Source organism: Colias philodice, chromosome 15, assembly GCF_061535455.1.
Source record: "Colias philodice isolate Cphi_HAF_F1 chromosome 15, ilColPhil1 Martin Lab GWU primary, whole genome shotgun sequence".
In the NCBI taxonomy this organism is placed as follows: domain Eukaryota; kingdom Metazoa; phylum Arthropoda; class Insecta; order Lepidoptera; family Pieridae; genus Colias; species Colias philodice.
In genome coordinates this window covers 10,806,999-10,828,087 of record NC_143100.1, presented here as the reverse complement: position 1 = coordinate 10,828,087, position 21,089 = coordinate 10,806,999, and the positions used below count along the sequence as shown (strand labels likewise).

General features: G+C 33.0%; 1 protein-coding gene across 17 annotated transcripts in view; it reads right to left on the bottom strand.

The window, feature by feature from the left end:
- Positions 1-1,344: 1,344 nt before the first annotated feature.
- Positions 1,345-21,089, bottom strand: part of LOC149482496 (uncharacterized) — a 95,557-nt gene continuing 75,812 nt past the window's right edge. For 3 of the 17 annotated variants that reach the window (XM_089704010.1, XM_089704012.1, XM_089704013.1), the window contains exons 4-14: positions 14,630-15,652; positions 14,339-14,458; positions 13,089-14,075; positions 12,767-12,874; positions 9,134-11,740; positions 7,005-8,435; positions 6,200-6,830; positions 5,893-6,092; positions 5,392-5,664; positions 3,834-3,947; positions 1,345-3,107 (exon numbers count right to left, since the gene is read on the bottom strand). In XM_089704010.1, the coding sequence (XP_089560136.1) occupies positions 3,018-3,107; positions 3,834-3,947; positions 5,392-5,664; positions 5,893-6,092; positions 6,200-6,830; positions 7,005-8,435; positions 9,134-11,740; positions 12,767-12,874; positions 13,089-14,075; positions 14,339-14,458; positions 14,630-15,652 (7,584 nt within the window). In that variant the 3' untranslated portion in view covers positions 1,345-3,017. Of the gene's footprint in view, positions 3,108-3,833; positions 3,948-5,391; positions 5,665-5,892; positions 6,093-6,199; positions 6,831-7,004; positions 8,436-8,697; positions 8,944-9,133; positions 11,741-12,766; positions 12,875-13,088; positions 14,076-14,338; positions 14,459-14,629; positions 15,653-21,089 lie in introns of all 17 variants that reach the window. The other 14 variants (XM_089704028.1, XM_089704018.1, XM_089704021.1 and 11 more) reach the window with 14 other exon arrangements.

Genomic DNA, 21,089 nt, shown 5'->3' with positions numbered 1-21,089 from the left:
ATAATTTATGCTAACGAAGTCTATATTGGACGTCTATTATTACCAAATAAAACATTTAGAATACCTGTCGGCAGCAAAAAGTTGTTTACGATATTAGTGAACTTCAAGGTTATAAAAACTCAGCTCATGATGGCGCCATATTTGCCTAAAATTGGTACAAAAGAAAAGCCAGAAAGTATATTATAGCTAATATTTCAGGTACATATTTAATTCCGTATCTAGGAAACATGTTAAGCAGTTTTTTAACAAATAAAGTTTACTCCAGGAGTAAAAAAAACATTATTAATGTTTTATAAGGCGTCTAATATTATATTCAAGTGATGAATAATAATTATTATTAAATTCCTGCAATTTATTTAAAGGCGCTGTGAATTATTTTTTTGAAGCCTATGAATTTTTGTAAAAAAACTTCATTTTTTAGGTAGTTACCTACCACTTTTTAACTTAAAAAATGAAGTTTTAATTTGAAATTCGAAAAACACTTAAAATCTATATTTCTACTGTTTCAGTGGACTTCAACATTATGCTTTTAGATAAATTATATTTTAATTTAGGGCTGATTTTTCAATCCTTGGTTAAAACTTTTTCGTCGAATAATGTATAAAACTACCATTTTAAAAGCGTATTCTAATGTGATTCTAATCACATTCTAATTGTCCGTATACGTGAAATTTTAATATTATCGTGTGATATACTTTATTGGACGGATAAGTTTTAACCAATCATTGAAAAAACGGCCCTTAGTGAATAAAATGCAGCTAGAGTCATCGTATACTAGTTATTAGGGAAAAATGTTTACCTTACAATTTTAGTTGGCAAATATTATTTACATAACTTTTGATAAGAAAGTTTACACGTACATCGGATTGACGCAATTATATGGAGTAAATTTAACAAAATATTTAAATTCATAGAAATAAAAAGTTACAATTCGTCGTATTTAAAATTTTTGTTTCGAATCAAACTTACTTAGAAGCTATTTTTTTCTGCTTCTACTCTTTTTCTACTTTGTTAATGATATTTTCCTTTAGCTGTTCCTGCAGTAGTTAGTGATGTATGTACTTATTTATTTATTTATTCTTTATTGTACATAATATACTAAACATAAATATAAATAAGCTATACTATAATTAGATACAATGAAAAACCACGGCACATACGTACTAAAAGGCGGCCTTATTGCTCAAAAGCAATCAAATTACTTAATTGTGTTGTCATAAAACAATGTTTTAATTGTAATCTTAACCACTGAGCCTGTTCGAATAACGAAATATTAAAAAACTATCATGTAAAATCGAACAAAATTAAATACTCTACATGAATTTCCGAAGGTAAATAAAAAACTTTATACGATAAATTAATTTATTACACTATGTTTCACATATTTTACACTTACACAATTATAATATACAAAATAGTATAAAAAGCAAGAGGCAGTGTCAGGTCAAGCCTTTTTCAGTCATAAATAGGTACGCATGCAAGAATGTTTACAAATATAGTCTTTATACATTTACCCGCATCTTAAAACTAACTTATTAATACGGCAGTTGTTCATAAGAAGTTATTATACTAATTTTACGCAAAAAAATAATAATTAACAAATTTTCGAAAACATACAAAAAAATATTAAATACTATTGAAATGAGACGTTAATTACTATCACCGTAAACTCGAAAAATATATGATATTGGTTATTTTATGTCGAATAATATGACTTAGGTACATTTATATATTTAATATCTATCCTAGTGTACAACCACAAATAAAAAGAACTAGACACTAGTCTCACTGATTTTCAAAATCTGTTGTCTGTCTGTCTGTCTCCAGGCTTTTAATATAAAAAGCTAAACACAACAATAAATATAAAATTAATGTATTTCAGGTATATTAAACACATAGTAAATTGAATTCATCTTCGAATTATCTTGTAGGGAAATTTAAGAAGGTATAGAAAATATATTTATAGCTACTTCAATAATAGTTACGTAAAATAGTCTAGCTCTTTCTATCCATGATTATTAATTGTAATAATTAATCTATAAGTTAAATAAATAAAAGCTAATAGAACAGAAGCGATTCACGAAGCACGTGCTAAATGGCACCAGACTTAAAAATAATCCAAATATTACTATGTTAAATGTTTATAGAAAATTGTTAGTTTGTCCATACAAAGGATTGGAATGATTAGATAATTTCGAAGAACTCGCAAATTATATAAATTAAAGTGGCGATTAAAGTTTTTTTTAATATGAAGGCATTTTTATAAGCATTGATTTACTAAAATATGTAATAGCAAAACATGCTGAAACCAAGATAAAACTAAACGTAAAAAGATCGTTCGATAATCTAGTGAAAAAAAGATTCGAAAAACAACGCACGCTTACATCGAGTAGAAAAGTCGAGAAACCCTATAAAACTATGGAAATTTAATTTACATCAGTTTTATATAATTATCTGTAATCATCACATTTCCGCCCTAACCTACTAATAATTTACGATATATCCGTCCATTTCTCTTTGCATTTAATTCCTACTTTACAATTTTCCTACATTTTCTTATAGGAACATCTGTAGAACATAGCAACACTATCTACAGTATAATACACAGGCCTATAGAAAGATATTTCTAACACATCTTAACATTAAATATGCCTTTAACTGATTGGCACTGAAGAATAGGTCCAACAAATAATGTACAACAGGATTCTTTACAGTCCAAATTTCAGTACCGTAATCGCAACATTGATGAGATCAAAGACACATTTAACAAATCGTTTCTATCTACACATCGCTATTTACAGAACTCGCACTACAGTGCGTACTATGTATGACACTTTCGGAAAAGTTTCGAAAGACGCGGATTCAAGACCATAGAACACTTTATTACATTACAACAAGATACATGTTAAAAAGACGTTTTGATTCTCCAAAATTCTTTGGTCCATTCAAGCTATATCAATCAAGGTTTTCTTATTCATTTTGGTCCTGGATCCGTGTCTAAATTCGATTCTATTGCTTTATCCTGACCCTCCAGAGCCGTTGGTATACACGTCTGATGCAGCCTTTTGTCCTGCTCTGAATACGCTTTGCACCGTTTGAGCCGCCCCCTGAAATTTATACAAGGAGATATTAATATTTTGGTACTGGCAATTAATGAAAAATTCTGAATAGAAACTATATTATGATAATAAAATAGATGTCTAGTTAAAATTTGAAGATAAAATGATAAGAAACTAGATCCTTGATTAAGAAATTGTTGCAAAATAATAAAATCTGTTTTGAGATTAAATTAACATATTGAATTTAATTTATATGATGGGACCTTAGATTACTCAATTCAAATGTCGGTATTAATTGAATGGATTATAATTGTTTTAAGTCAGCCAATTAGAGTTATTATTAATAGAAATTAAATGATTTTTAATAAAGATGAAATAGTAATATTGTAAGCATTGTTAAAGACAATATAAATAGATTGATCGGTGTTGATATGAAATAAATAATGAAATTGAATACAATGGTTTCACATTTTTACACACACAATACTATTCTACAACGTAAAACACATAAAGCTCCAACAAAACACAAAAGCTTTTAAATACCATTGATGCAATATAATGACCAGCACGGCACGAATGCACTAAATAACGATAATATTTTAACGATAATATATTTTCCATGATGCTTTAAAAGTCTTTTTCGCTGGTATTATGTAATCTGCTTTAAATTTTTTTCCTTGGTAATATTCACTTCAAAATAAAACTATTGGTTCCATTCTTATATCTGATATCGAAACCAACAAAACTGAATCCACAATAAATGAACAAATATACCTGTATCGCCGCTCCTAAGAATTGCGAAAAGGCCCTGGTAACGTTGATGGCGGCGGATACTAACTGACCTCTTCCAGGACCCTGTTCGACAGCACTAGGAGGCTCCAGGGGAATCTAGCAGGTGAATGATGGGTTAATTACATAGCACATTGAACATTATAGCTATGAGCGTGATTGCGTTTGCTTTGGATTTCGGTGAAGCGTTTGATTACGTTGCCAATTCAAAAGACATTTTAAGTCGCGCATTGGTAGTATTCTTGTTTTAAACTTTCACTCGCAAGTAGTATGAGAGTGACTTGATACCTGAATCGAAAACAAACACAATTTTAATGGTTTTGTGCAATGAAATGGTGAAGTGAAATGGTGCATGCAGTAAAGGTTAGTTTCACATGAAGCATTCACAAATTTACAATATATACAGATATAGTAGAGTAAAAATACAATTTTTTAAGATTTTTACAACAAAAGTTTTTCATTCTATTTTAGTCTCAAAACGTTATTCTCCATATCATAATTCATATGCAATAGGTATATTGTATATCTACTTATTTATTATTTATATCACATGTATGCTTAGTTATATTACAATTTCGAAATTGCAATTTTGTTACAAGATTGTTTACGTTCCGTTTTTTTATTATCATCTATCAATAAAAGAGAAACTATAAAAATTTACTTTAAATTGTTATCCTATTAGAATCAAACATGTTATTATGACGGAATAGTGCAATATTAAATTTATTATAACCAGCCAATCTGTTTTAGTACCCAATTTTTCCCAAAAATCGATTGTTATTGCACCATAGTTAATAACATGTTCGCAAGCATTTAGTAGTTCTTAGAAAGAAATTAGAGAACGTTAGAAACAATGTACAAAGGTAATTTTACTCACCAAAAACACTCAACACAATTATATACACTGATGCTATGTTTATGTTATATACTACGGATTATTCACAATTGTTAATTAAAACTGGAGTATTACTTCATATAAAACAAAATAGTTATACACTTATTTACATTTGGTTGTGGTTGATTAAATTTTAAAAGTGTAGGTACATGATATAGGAATATTTGAATCGTTCAAAATTAAACAAAATATGTAGTGTGAGATGAATGACAATAGTGCCAATGATATTTCAACCTTAAAGTTAGTTACATAAGATTTCAAGTTAATTAACATTTAATATTCACAAATTAAAAACAACGAATGTAGCATAACATTTATTTACAAGCAGATAAATATAAAAGAATAAATAAAATCTTATACGATATTAGTATCCCTAATTTGTCCGTAACAGGGTGGTTTTACCGATAACGATTCTAAAAATCATAATTTCAAAACTTATTTCTCAGTAACATATACATTTAACTAAATTAATCGTAAACGCCATTGATATTTACACTTAGTTACAATTCTGTACAACTAAAACTAATAGAGCATCAGATTAAACAGGAGCTACCGAGTTATACAAATAAAACGTAGTCCATTTAATCGGAATCACCCAGCACCTCACCCCCAATCACAAAGCCTAAGTAAAAGTGATGAGAAACCCACTCTGTTGCCGGGGGGCCCTTCGTCCGCGTTGCCGACGAAAGGCCCAGATCCGAACCAGTTGACTCTAGAGCTCGTCGCTTGCGATGGCGTCGGTTGCTTCACTGACGCTGGCCTACTCGGCCTAGATCCCCCCGGTCCGGGGCCAGTTTCCCTCCATTGCTGCCACAACCACGCTAACCCGTCGAGTATCGGTCGACGAGGCGCCGGCGGAGGTGGCGGAGGAGTCGTCGTCCGCCTAGCCTTCGGCGTCACGACCACTTGATTGAGTAATGCCTACGATTATATTAGTTATAGAGTTCTACATGATTATTAATTTAAATAATAGATAGTATAGAAGTATTAAAGTTAAGGCTCAGATAAAGATGGATGAAAGACAAATGAATCAAGCGAAGACACGTTACTCGCATGAATGCGATATTTTAATATGTTTAGGTTAATTGTTACCTTATATTAAAACCTGTAAAGAAATATTAAGATAGAAAATGAAAAGTTAGAACTAACAGCGAGACGTAGTTGTTCATCCAAAGAACTTGCCGTGGTTGGACCGAAACCTTGTTCCTTCAATAGTGCAGCTAACAGTGCATCGTTACTATTTCCATACTCTGTGCTCAATGAAATAGAGGACTTTGTAGCCTCCGACATCATGCCCGCTGGTTGAGTCTTTTGTATTAATTTCTTAAGCGCTTCATCTGGATCATGCCCTAGAATTTTAAAAATGTAATTTATAGTAAACAAATCGATGAACGTATGTTCATACACGTACTTAAATATCAACTGATTATTAAAATTGGTTGTAAATTAACTTTACCTGTAATAGCTAATTTACTTCTCATGGTAGTGGTCTCTTGAGCATCTTGGAGCTTTATTAATGTCTGTAGTAGTTTAGCATCATCTTGTTCATTCTTCAAGTCATCTTTCACAGCAATTTTAATATTTTGAGTCTGTATCGACGTTGTAGGAGATACGTTTTTATTACTTTGTATCGTAGCAGGTTTCTGTGTCAGAGGGTCAAAGGGTTCATTCAAGGGTGAGGGTGAAGCAAGCAAATTTGATAAAAGCTTTAAATCATCGTTCACACTTGGTGGAAGATTTGCACTCACAGTGGTTGTAACAGTTGGTAACGTTGGTATATTGAATTTGGATGGATCCTGTCCCGTTGCTTTTAAAAGTGCTTGAAGAAGTTTCGTATCTTGTTCGAATTGTTTAATGTCATCTTCAATGGAAGGCATGTTTTGGCTGGGTGTGGTTGTAGTGCGTGTAGTTGTGGTTCTCATTGTTGTTGTTGGTTTTGGTGTTGTTGTTGTCATTACCTTTGTTGTTCCTACACTTTTTCCTTGTTGTATTTCATTCAAACTTTTCTCTACAGCGAGTGCTATGACTCGATTAGCTAGTGCTGTTTCGGGATCCTCATTATTGTTATTTGTATTAAGTACAGATTTCTGAAAAGTATGATATATTATTATTACAGTTTAAATGAGATACTGTGACGCTATTTATATCCATGATTTGATAAATATTACTGTAATTCATAATACAATTTCCTTAACTATTCTAATACACAATAATTAACTTAAATAACGATACATATGTTGAAAATTACAAATAACACGTACCAAGTTTTGTAAGAAAAGTAGATCTTCTTCATCTGAATATGTTGAACTACTAGGAAGTTCTGTTGTTATTGTGGTTCGACTATTTGGTATGGTTGTCGACATTCTTTTATTTATAGGTTGGAAAGTTGTAGAAATTCCAATGTCTTCTGTTGTAGGCTGTAAAGTAGATACAGTAACAATTTGCGATTTTACAGTTGATGTAAAAGGTGCTCTTGTTGTTGTATACACTGGCCTTACATTGAATGAAGTAGTTGGATTTGATCCCATTGAAGTTGTTAATGGGTTAGAAGCAATTCTTACATTTGACGTTAAACCCGAAATTATAGGCTGATTACCGGCATTTCTATTACCCGTGGCTTGTAATAGCGCTTGTAATAATTTTGTATCTTCTTGTAATTGCTTTATGTCATTGTTTATTGAGGATGTGGTGGTTTTCACAGTTGATGTTTGTGGTGTAGGTGGTACCGTTTGAGTTGTCGTTGTAGGAGTCGTTGAAGTTTGAAAAGTTGTAGTTGCAATGGCGGGCGTTGTTAGTATTATAGATTTGATATCACCTAATGAAGGTATATTCAATGAGGCTGGATCTCTTCCAGTAGCTTGCAGCAAAGCTTTTAACAACTTTGTATCTTCTTCAAATTGTCTTATATCCTCTTCAATAGACCGCATAGTTGTCGTTTGCGCTTTATTGATAACATTAGAATTCACTTTGCCAACTGGCTGTTGGCCCATTGCCAATAAAAGTGCTTGTAAAAGTTTTGCGTTCTCCTGTTGTTGACTTTCCAAAATTTTGGCATTTTCAAAACCACCCAAATTTTTTGGATTACGCTCAGTTTGCATTTGATACACGATATTTGTTGCACTAGCTACAGATGTTGCTGTAGGTATACGGAAAGTTGATGTTGGGATTGTCGTAGGCATCGATGATGATTCTGTTGTTACAGTTGTTGACTCTGTTGTACTTCCCTCAGAAAAAATTATACTTGTCGTAGGATTTATGCTACTTAACTCAGCGGTTGTTGGTGTTCCCGATGTGATTGAAGACATGAGCGTCGTCTCTGCCATTGTTGTGATTTGGGTTTCAGTAGTGGCAAGAGGCTCATCCATAAAAACAGGTGTAGGTGGCTCATTGCTAACTGTTTCAGAACTAGGTTCAAATGGAGTGCCTACAGAGGTTTGTACTGTTGTAGTTATTTCATTGTTGCTTTCTGTATTCATTTGTAATTGTGGTGTTTGTGTATTTATATCAGTTGTACTCAAAATAGTTGTAGTTTGAAGATTATTAACTGTAGTTGATATTGGCATTTTAGGTGAAGCCAGTTTTAAAACATTAGACTCTTGTGTAGACGCTACCGTAACATCTTCTATTGGAATAAATTTGAATACTGTGTTTCCATTAGCATCATCAGGTTTCTCAGTGCGGATTTGTTTAGTCTGTAATACATTCATAAAAAAGTTATCTTCGGATCGCGATTTCTTATACGAAAATCAAAAAATAACTTTATCATATTTATATCGTTCCTGCACCACTTACCTTTAACCACTATATATTTAATTTTAAATTAATAAATATGTTAAAGGCGGTTTTATATTTTTAAATTTCCTCGTTAGAAATGAGTTTGTAAAATTAAAATAAAAAAAATGTTAAACCAGCAAAGCATGATTGAGTTGTCAATATGATTTGTATGTATTATACCTCCGGATCGATATCCAGTGTTAATATTCTTGTTTCAGGAGTTGAACTTGTCATTGAAGATATGACCATCTCCTCTTTAGTGGCCAAAGATATACTATTAAGCAGAATCTCATCAACAGAAGGTAGCATTGTAGTTGTGCGTAAACTTAAAACATGCGAGGCAGTGCTTTTTTCAGCAGGTGGCTGTGTGGAGGTAGTTATACCCAATGAACTGCTATCTTTTATATTAAGTGCCGATGAGGGAATCTGCAATTATGAAATAATATGTTATGCCTCGCAATGTTATTAAAAGCTTTTTTATTTCCCAGGATCATGCATAGCTTACTACCGTGAGACCATCACCAACTTACCCATCTACGCGTGAATGTGTCTATACAAAAGGAAAGAAGTGAAGCCCAAAGCACAGCGTTCAAGCTAAACAACATAAAATCAATACCATTACTTGTAGGTTATTTACAGTGTCGATGGTTAATCGATTTTCCTTTTCGTTATTTGAAGTGTCTTTGGATATCACAGTATTAGTGGAAACTCGGATAGGGTTAGACTGTGGTCTGACAATGGCCGGAATGTTATGGATGGGGCTGTATGGATTTTTTAGACTCCATGGACTGATTGGTAGTACGTCAATTTTTTGCATGATTTGTGGCACTCGAGTTCCATTTGGAAACTTGCGTATTATTGTGTTATTTGGTAGTACGCCGTAAATGATATATGGACTTGCTTCTGTTAATGCTTCCAGTGGGTTATCGTTAGGATCTTTACGTACCACTGTATTATTAGGAAGTATTCCAAAAATAACAAAATCTTTTTTTGGAATTGTTGGTTGTGTTGCAACATTTAACTGATTGTTGATTGTTATAATATCATTTGATTTAATATCATTTGTAACTGTAGTTGTAGCAGTTTCAATACCTGAGGGCGTCGCATTTTCTGGATCATCTAGAGTTGTTGTACTTAGTATTGTAGTAGTTTCTGTTTCAATTTTAGTTGTTACATCATTATTAATCGTAGTGCTTGAAGGCATCGTTTCTAAATTATCAATTTCTTTCTTTTCAACTGCCTCCGTCGTCGTTTCATCTTGACCAGTTGAGAGTGTAGTACTCATAACCGTGATGTCATTAGTAAACGCATCAGCAATATTGCTAGCAGTCTCTAAGGTTGATTCATCAGTTTTTATCGTATTTGTAAATGGATCGTCATTGATAAGGGTAGTGGCTATAAATGCATTGTTAATTGTAGTGGTTTCAAAAGGAACCGTAGATGGGGACGGGGAAATGGGTTCAGTCGTGGGATCAAGGAAATCGTTGGGATTTGTTGTCGAACTTATTTCAACTTTATCAGTGTCAGAAGTAACAGTAGTCGTAAAAGTCATTGTATTCATAATCTCCGTCAAGCGACTGGATAGTGGGACACTTGTTCTGTTTGTGCGATTAATTAGATTATTGAACGGTGGATTATTAATTTCATTATTATGATCACGTAATAGATCTTCAATCATTTTGAGAACGCGAGCCTTTTTTGACAATATCCACAATTGTAGTTGTGACACTTGTCCTGGATCTTGCAAATCATTAACTTCATCTGGTTCATTCAGTGACAACTGAATTGCAGAAACAGGTGATTGCAATTGCGTATCTACAGAATCTTCTCGTAAACTGTTTAATTCAATAGGGACGACATCTTTATTTGGAGAGTTGGTAAATTGCGTATCTACAGAATTTTCTCGTAAATTGTTTAATTCAATAGGAACGACATCTTCATTTGGAGAGTTGGTAAAAGATAGGACTGATTGAACATTGTTACTAGGGTCCTCAGTAAGGTTGTCAAGGATAACATCATTGTTAGTAATTGTGCTTGAACCTGATTCAGAGATAAATAATTCTGTATTTTTTAAAGTATTGGTAGTGACCTGATCAAATTCTTGTTGTATAGTAGTATCAAACATTGATCTCTCTGTATCAGTTGCAAACATTATATTTTCTGTAATATCTTGGGGTTGTATTGTATTTACAGATAGACTAGACTCAGTATTAACAATTTGTGAATTATTAAGCATTTCCGTGCTATTTACAATATTTTCTATTTGTACATTTTGGAGGACATTATTGATATCGTCAGATGATTCATTCGTTATATCAATATTCGCTGTATCGTTAATATCTTCCAAACTGTAAGGAGTAGTATTAGGAGGGGAACTATCATCAACTGTCATAGTCCTATTAAAAGCGTCAGGGTTCAACGTATTTAACAGATTAGTCATACCTACAGATAGCCTAGATTTACTTTCTTCGTCCATACCTTCAATAATGCTTCTAATGTTACTCGATAACATGCTTGTTAGTCCGGAAGAAACTAGTCCGTTATTAGATAATAAAAGATCAGAGATGCTATTATATACCATTGTCGGTTTGTCAGAAGACAGCACATTTGTTGTTGATGCAGCAGTTGTCATTCTGTCAATTGGAGTTTCAGTTTCAGAATATAAAACTCTGATAGCAAAGGGTTTACGGGCAGATAAAGGAGTACTAGGAGGAGGACGGGAAGTTGTTTGGGGTGGAGTAACAAAGGTAGCTTTTTCGTCTTCTGCTTTTAGTGACGGTGTAACATTTTCCCCAACCGGCAAACTGTTAAACACAATTTGTTTATTCTGTTCAGTGGTTTGTACAAACATAGCATTTGTGTTCATATTATCTTTCGATGTTACCGTTTCCTGACTTGCAAAGCCTGTGCCACTATTTACATTAACGTTGTTACTCACGCCATTAAGTGTTTGCTTTACATTGGAATCGGTGGTTTGTTTTGGTAAAACGTCGGTCGTCGTAGAGATTCGAGGTTTTGGCGTTGACGTGAGTATTTCAGCTAAAGCATCAAATATGGATACTGTAACTGATGGAGAATGTTGTGATGCTTCAACATTTAATACTTGTAAAGGTTTCGCCAAGCTTTCAGACAGTCTCAAATCGGCCGAAGTTAATGGCCGGCGCGTCTTAGTTATAGCTATAGCGTTCAATTCGGGCCCTAATTGTATTTCTTCTCCCTGTTCCTGAAATAAAAGGTGTTCTCACCCATAAGTATAGAAATAAAGAACAAGATAATAAATAAGAGATATTTATAAAGATTACCAAGAAACCCTGGAATACTGAAAGGATGTGCATAGACCAAAGCCTCTTTATTACTTTAAAGTACATAACTACCTAAATAACATATCTGAAGATAATAATTTTGTATATAATTAATATTATATAAATGAATGTACAACATTAAAACAAAATGTTAAAATGAAAATTATTTAATTTCATCAAGTTGTTAGTGATATGATATTCTACATGTTTATATTAGTTTGTAAACAAAACTGCGTTTAAGTTATTTCCAGGCAATATAATAAATTAAGCGCAGTTAAATTCATCAATATAATTAACTTTATTCTAAGTATATTTAGGAGACAATTAATCCAAGAGAATTAAATGCAATATAAAATTAAATTGTCTCCTTACGACGACTTAATTAACATATTTTTACAAAAGTGGGAAATGCAAAGGTGAATGGTGATGCGATGGTAAGTCTAAATGATTCCATTAACCAGTTCTAAGGATGATTCGTGAGGTAATGTTGATGATGTGACGTTCATTCTTGACATTATTTCTGTTGTGACATCAGAGAACTCATTCCCGTACAATATCGGCTCATCGACGGACTTTGTAAACTCATCAGTCACGAAGAATTTCAGCCCAGCCTTTAGCAACAAGAAACTTCTCGTTACATATTTTGTTAATTTCAACTTTGTATAAACAGTGATGTTAAGTTATGAATCATGTTGATGGTTTTGTAAATTCGAGCAATAATCATTATGTTGTAAATAAAACTGATTTTTTCGCCAACGTAATAGCGCCATAATGATTATTGCTATTTGGTTAGAAAGGATAAATGCCGTTAGTAATGTAGGTATTTTAAATGCCAATTTCATAAAGGGGATTTGGTCAGTTTGATTTCAATGTTAATTTAGTCTGTAAATATTGAATGATTATTTTTTGTAATAATAATTGTAAATATGTCATGAAATGTTACTTACAGATGGAGTGACCGTAGGTACTGTGGGTTTGTAAAATGGCTTATCTAAATAAGAAGCTCTGTATTTTGAACTAAACTTATTTTTAGGTTTTTCTGGTTCTGGTTGTATCTGAAAAATGTGAGTTGTAGCGATCGAGTTAAAATGTATGTTGATTGTTGATGTTTTATTAAATGTTTTGTCATTAGTGGATAAATTGATAAACGATGAATATAACGTCTTCACGTACATATATATTAAAGTTGTTTGGCTATTAATACACACGCTACCAAAAAAGTCTTCGGGTTCAGTTATTCTGGAAAAAATAATTGATTGAAAAACTTACGCTATTCCCTGGAGCCTCGGTTGTCTTAGAAAATGTATCGCTATACTTTCGTACATTTCTTTCTTTTGTTTTAAAAATTGTTGGAGACGAGTTCAATGCTTGATCTCTTGTTTTTATTGGTTTACGTCCATACTTTCTTGTCTGAATATTCCTTATGGCTGGAGTAGCGCTTGTCACCGATTTTTTATTAGGATCAGTATCGCCCTTATAGTTTGCATGATATTTTTGCGTAGTTACTTCAGTGTTTACAATAAGTTGGTTTTCACTTTCCTCTGCTTTATTTATTATCTCGTTCTCGGTACTATTTTCTCGTGAGATTTTCTCGTTATCATTTTGCTTGTTTCCAGATTTTGGAGGATTATTTAAATAAGTAAAAATTAAAGGAAGATCATTTGAATTTTCTATCTTTTTATCGGCAATAGCAGTCTCGGTATCGACTACAGTATTTGTTTCAATGGTACTCGATACATTGTTTCTTTGTCTTGAGTAATATGATGTGCTTGGTAATGTTCTTCTCACTTTAAAATAATTAGCTGATGGGACGCGGTCGCGTTTGCGATTTTCATTTAATGGTATCACTGTGACATTGTTTGGCGGGTCATTTTTTCTCGAATATAACGACGAACGAATTACTGGGTTTTTTGTTACAGAATTATCGACTCGTTTTGTTTTAAGTACTATATCAGTATTAGGCGCATTTGTTACACTTTTATATTTTCTACTAAATTTGTATTGCCTTTCTGTGCTAGGACTAGCGGGTGTACTGGAGATATCAGAAGGGGTGCTACTCGATTTTCTGTTTCTTGGTAAGTATGATCCACGTGGACGGTAAGCGGAAGACCGTGACTTTGGCTGTTCTGTAGTAGTAGAAGTTGTCGTAGAAGTACTCGTTGTACTTGTAGTAGTTGTTAATATTGTTGTTGCAGTTGTTCCACTTTTATTTTGATCGATTTCTGCATTTTCTTCTGATTTCACTTTTTTGCGAAGCTGAAAATTAGAAACAAAATTTCATCAATTAAAGAACGGAATATTATTTTATAAAGACCAAATTAATTAAAATAATTCTAAATGTATTAACATTTTTATAAAAAAACAATCCGGTAACAATATCTTAAGTGATCTATTGATGCAATGGCCGTCAAGATATGTGTTTAAAATTGTAAATGATGATTAAGGATTTACTAGCAACATTTTAAGTGATATATTGTTTGACGTAATATGTTTTATTTTTTACTTTATGTGTATATTACCCGAGAATTTTTGTCAGTGCCAGGTCCCGTGATGATGGATTGTTTAGGTGAAGCGTAAGTTTGAGAAACTTGTGATGCTTTCACTGACAAACTCTCGCTTGACGGAGAGTTTGGTTGTGTCTGAAAGTGGAAAGAATTGTTCCATGAAAATCAAGAATATACTTTAACCATGTGTTAGTATCATTTGAGAGAGGGTGTTAGTTTGTTATGACTATGCGTCTAAGTAAAGACGTTGTCTACATGAGGGTAGGAGTATAAGTAGTTATAAGACATAAAAATGTGTAAACTTACCGCATTTTTAGCTTGTATAAGGGCTTTAAAACTCTCCGGATAATTGTCATCTTCGCTTATCTCATCGGAAACTTTAGATTTATTTTTCACAACAACTGCTTTGGTTGAAGTACCACGAGATACTGGCCGTCTTACAACTTTCATTGATTTTAGAGTACCAGTAGGTGATGAAACTCTTTCAGTAGTTGATGAACTGGGAACTTTTGTTTCTCTTTGACTAGTTAAGTCATTTTTTTGACTAGATTTTATGACTTCATTGGTATCTATTATACCGTCTCCAGTTAAATTAGTATCCGTTTCTGATGGCCTTGTTTTGTATCTCAATTTCCTTGAATTTCGTAAATCATTTCCTCGTAATATAGACTGTTCATTAGCTGTAGCAGTAAAGGTGTTTGTTGTGCCAGAAACTTCTAAATCAAGTGAGCCTATACTTGTCCTCGAGTCATATCGGCCTCGGGATCGTGTAGATTTTGTCTCTTCTAACGTGCTTACTGTTGAACTTCGCCTACGGAATTGATTAGCGGGTACAGATTCAGCAGTTGGAATAGGTTTAGATATGTCATCTAATTTGACATTTGATATGTCCGGTTTTGTTTCCCCTGTCCTTGGGGAAAATGTAACAGTGGCTTGGGCAACCTGGCTTGGAGTGGTTGGTGAATATCGTCGTCCACTTTGTCGTGCTCTGCTCCGAATAACATTTTCACGACTTAATGCCTTTTCGGAAGTTGCTGTTATTTCAGTAGGCCTTGTTCTTGTTCGAGAATTCGATCTTCTTGATTCGAATTGCTTATTGGGTCTTGTTTGTTGGGCTTGAGCTTCGTCAATTTGAACGACTACATTCTCTTTCTCTGGTAATCTACTCCTACTTCTAGATCGAGGTGCGATTGGTTCGGGACTTTCGGGTTCTCTTCTTCTTGCACCCCTCGACCGGAATGTTGGTTGATAATCTTCTGTTCTATTAATATTACTTAAACTTCTATCAGTAGTGGTCGGTCTTCTGCTTATTCGCGATGTGCCTTCACCCTGTAATAGAAAATTAACAAATGAATATTTCGCATTTTAGATATTATTTTTGAAAATATAAGCTCTTTAAGCTTCCATTCTAAGGAAATAATAATTAAAGTAGTCGTGAAACAAGTACTATATTGTACTCCGCTGCTAAAAACTAACTAGCAGATGCTAGCAGTGAAGAAAATTGTTAGTACAATGAAAGTGCATTACGCGTTAAACAATAGTCGGAACAGAGTCGGACACCGGAACGCTCATGGACTTATCTTGCTCCATGTGATATAATATCATACATAACGAAGATTGTATTGTGTAAGCATAGTTCCTTTGATACAGTATAATTATGATATATATATATATATATAGTTATAGTTATGATAAAATTCATCATCTAAGGACAGACACAAGCGGCGCGGCGCGCATCGGGCGCACTGCCGGCGTGCATCGGGTGCGCTATTGGCTATTTCCTAAGTTCTTTCATACAATATGTAGAAGAAGGACGTGGTACAAAACAGGTTGAAGAGGTGCGCTTATGGCACGCCCGCGCCCGCGCCGCTTGTGTTTGACCCGCGCCTTAAGTTCCGAAATATAATTTTGACTTTATTTTCATTAGGAAACCGCGTGACCATTTCTAGATTTATGCTAGAAATAAATTAATACTCAAAATTATTTTAATAGAAAGCCTCTTCATTTTAAAAAGTTAATGAAACTTGTAAGTTCAAAATCCATTATATATTTTCTATTGTTTACCGCAAATGTGCATGAATATAAATTTAATTCATAACTTCATATCATTACTTCACGGTTGAATTTAATCAAATAGGTAATTCGACTTGAATAGGTGTTAAATTATACCGTTAAATCAGGTAAAGTATACATTTTGTAATTGCTCCGTTTTGCAACGGTCAATCGAATGAGTGTTCGTCCGTAAATTGAAGGCGATATGTACGAATTGTAAGTATTTATTGAAGCATAAACAATACATACTTTGTTAGCTAATATTGAGGTAAATTACTCCAGTTTAACAGCGATGAACTCAATATTAATTTGTTAATTTAGGTTATTGTTTCAATAAAATTTTTAAATATTTTAATTAGCATGGTTAAAATTAAGTATTGATAACGACATTGAAAGTGTTAGAAAATAACAATGTTACTACAGCGATTTAATGAAATGTACCTATTAAGGTATATTAAAATTCAGTCATCATAAATCCTCATAACTTATCTCTTCAATCTTAAAATGTAAATGCCATCTTTAATGTTTGGCAATATTAAATTGAGAAAAAAACTGCAAGTGCATTGCACACTTTGCCTCGAGCGAGCGCTAGTTATTGAAACAACTTGACCACGAACCTTCAATATTTTAGGGTGTACATATTTATAGCACTAATAAAAACAAACGTTAAATGAAACATAATTTTAATTAATTATTTACTTCAGTTTTTTTATTTTATTTTATAAATCTACTCCGTTGAGTGTATTACATCTGATGGTTTTATTATATCATATCTCAAACAATGTCCAAGTTTATTTTGAATTTTTAGAGCAGAGTCCATGATTTTTATATCACTTGACGTCGTTGATAAATAGATTACAGAGACATAGATTTGTAAGTATATAAAATCAACACCGTTCTTCATTTTCGATTACCATTGAAATATGTCTTCCTTGATAGTTATTTGCTTAGTATATTATTACTTTCCGTAATTTAATAACTGTCCTTAGACCTTGATCTAACCTTAGAAACATATCCTAACCCTGACACAGGGAATATTATTGGAGGTTATGTCTGTAATATGAGTTTAAGTGACGATATAATATCTTTAAATACGATTTTTATATCCTAAGGTTTAGACAGAGTTGACCAGGGTTAAAAAACAACATAACCTACGTTAATCGGTAGGTAAAGATGAGTTAAAATAAATCAGATTTTTCCACTTTACAATTCATCTGCATATTTGATACAGTATGTCCCTTAATAAGCAATGCATATAATTACATAAAATGTTGTTGACTTACAATCGAAAATCATTTTGATCATATTATATTGTGTAAAAACTAAAAGCATGGTCGCCCGACTGGTCAGTCCTTGCTCGCCTTTCACCCCATGACAAAGCCTTTTTAGTCTTTTGTCCGTATACTTTATTTTCAATCATTAATCTTATTCTTTTATCTCAGTGTATATCTGTTAAATTTGGAAAATCCAAAAGTGCACGCCTCATAATTTTTTTTTAATAAATATTTATTAATTATTATTTTTGTTTATTTAATAACAATTAAACCACATCGAATCAGACCCTGAAAAATGAAAGGGTTCTATTCCTGAGCATACTCAAGCGTAAGAGAAAAAAAAAGACTCGATTAGTAAAGTATTTCGGTCGCTATCGTGTTAACAAGAAAAAGGATCCGCACATACAGACACACGGACGTCCAAGACAGAACTTTTTTAAACTGTTTTTAAACTAGTTTAAATAACAAAAATGACATGAAAAATATCATGAACGTTAAAAATAGTGTTTTTTCTTAATATGTGTGTGTATGTATTATCTTACAAGTGCAATGTATGATACATAAAGACATTTTAAGTTTGAAAAATCAGATGTTTTGCGCGAAGTGACAGTAGTACCCACCTCAACGCTTCGCTTATGAGGCGTGCAATAAACTAAATTCGGTAATAGAAAAATATAACGCTATGAAAAGTTTAAATTATAATAGGTTTATACTCTTATCAACAAGCATCAATCTGTACGTCTTAGAATTGTAATCCTGCATTTATTCCTAATCTATACTAGTATTATAAAGCTGAAGAGTTTGTTTATTTGTTTGTTTGAACGCGCTAATCTCGGGAACTACTGGTCTGATTTGAAAAATTATTTCGGTGTTATTTAGCCCATTTATCGAAAAAAGCTATAGGCTATTATATATCATCACGCTAAGACCAACGGGAGTGGAGCACTGCGGGTAAAACCGCAGGGCATAGATAGTTTTATATAGCGCTAATATTTTTAAATAGCTGAAATAACCATCTAGGATACATATTTACAAAGTACCCTGTCTCTCTCTAAGCTTTTATCTTTCTCTATGCTAAGATTCTTCACAATTTCATCATTTTAGTATGTAAACGTAAGTATCATTTAAAACCGAGTACATGGTTCTTAAATTTAAAATGTAATCTATATAAAAATGAAACCCGTTTTCCTTGGTCACGGCATCACGCGTGAACGGGTGGACCGATTTCGATAATTCTTTTTTTATAATATTTCTTGAAGTACGAGGATGGTTCTTACGATGAAAACATAAATATGTACCACGGATGAAGCCGGGGCGGACCGCTAGTTTAAAAATAAAATCATTAGAAAGGACGGTAAGGAAGTTTCATCTACTCGGTCAGTTGCAATCTTGTTGAGTAAGTTTATAAACGTTATAATTACTTGGAGTTCTTTGGATCAAGATATGAGCTTTTATTTTATAGATTTTATCGTTTATAACCTTTCTATTATAGCCAAAACATCATCGTAAAATAAATTGTAATTCAAAATGTTAGTCGTTTAAGCAATGTTGTTTATATAATACTAGCTTACCGCCCGCGGCTTCGCCCGCTTTGTCTAAAACCTAATCTTAATATATTGTATCTTAATACTATTATAAAGGCGAAAGTTTGTATGGATGTTTGTTACTCTTTCAAGTAAAAACTACTGAACCGATTACAATGAAATTTAGCACACATATAGAGGGTAACTTGGATTAACACATACGATAGGTTTTATCCCGGAAATCCCACGGGAACGGGAACTATGCGGGTTTTCCTTTGAAAACGCGGGCGAAGCTGCGGGCGGAAATCTAGTAAATTATATACTAAAACTTCCTCTTGAATCACTCTATCTATTAAAAAAACCGCATCAAAATCCGTTGCGTAGTTTTAAAGATTTAAGCATACAAAGGGACATAGTGACAGAGAAAGCGACTTTGTTTTATACTATGTAGTGACATATATCACGTTGCAATGTAGTCGGTTATAAATTATTATCTGATCTTTTTTTTATATTAAAGCGTAACAAACTGTAATTTCCTACATGATTTGTTATATTAACTAACATCAAAATTGGCGGCCGTCCGCTACAACCAAAAAATTGCGTGCATGTTTTATTAACAAAGCATAAAGAAAAATACACGATTTGTTTAAATAGCGGGATGCTTAAGTCTTTTAGTTTGCCTTAGACAAAGTAACAATTAAAAAACGATAACGAAGTTAGAAAAGGCAAAAATGTATGGGATTGACATACGCCGCCTTAGATCACGTGGTCTATCTAATGTCAATCCCATACATTTTTCCTTTTCTAACTTCGTTATCGTTTTTTAATTGTTACTTTGTCTAAGGCCCCTTTTAACTATTGTCTCAGATATTGTATTAAAAGCAAACATCCCGTTATTTACCTAGACAGCTAGTTTATGACTTGTACCATGACCTCTAGCGGCCGGCACTTTACGCAACGGCTATCGATACCACTCCAATTGTATAATATACAATGATTACTGGTTTATATAAATGTCTGTGTTACAGACATGATTATTAAGTGTGTAAGATAAGGTCTGTGGAGCTTAGGCAGATTTGGTTTCGTTAGAACTCCGAAGTTAATTTCGTAAACTGTTGCAGTAAAAAGTTTGATAGTTTTTAAACCAATAGGTTGTTTAGGAATTCGTTTATTATAATGAATTCCAATGTATTAAATTCTAATGCTCGTGAGGGTGGAGTAGTAACCTACTGGAGTGTTGTAATAACCTTTTTAAAACAACGTATTAAATATTTTCTCATTCCCTTAATCAATCCGAGATAAGCTTTCATCAAATCTGATCCATTAATTCAGTAGCTTTTACGCAAAACCGATAATCACATTCATATCCATATGAATTACTTACGGGTCCATAATTACTATAGAATGCAAAAAGCACATTTGAATGGACATGAGATTAAAAAGGTTAATTATTATCTAACCAACTAGGTTACACTCTGGTCTAGCTACTCTAACATTAAGCATATGATTGATTTCAACACTCGCTAATAGTGGGGTTAGTCACGAATCAGGGCAGAGATATAATCAGTATCATTTCGTCGACATATCGTGTGTGAAACGTCATATATATCAGATTAAATTATATTAAAACAAACTATCCACGCGGCTTCACTTACACCTAAGTATATACGTACAGTACCTAGCTGTAGCTCTATGTAGATAAGATTTTATCAATTTTAACCCAATCAGCAGACAAACATAATAAAGGGATGAATCAACAGTTACAAGTTATAAGTTTTTTAGTTACTTACAGTTCTAAGTTTCTACCAATCTCTTCGGAGGCGTGGGTTCGTACTTCGTATCCCATCGCTGTCACGTAATGGACAGCGAACAAGCATGAATAACTTCAAGTCTATTTGACAACTGTTTTATTGTGCC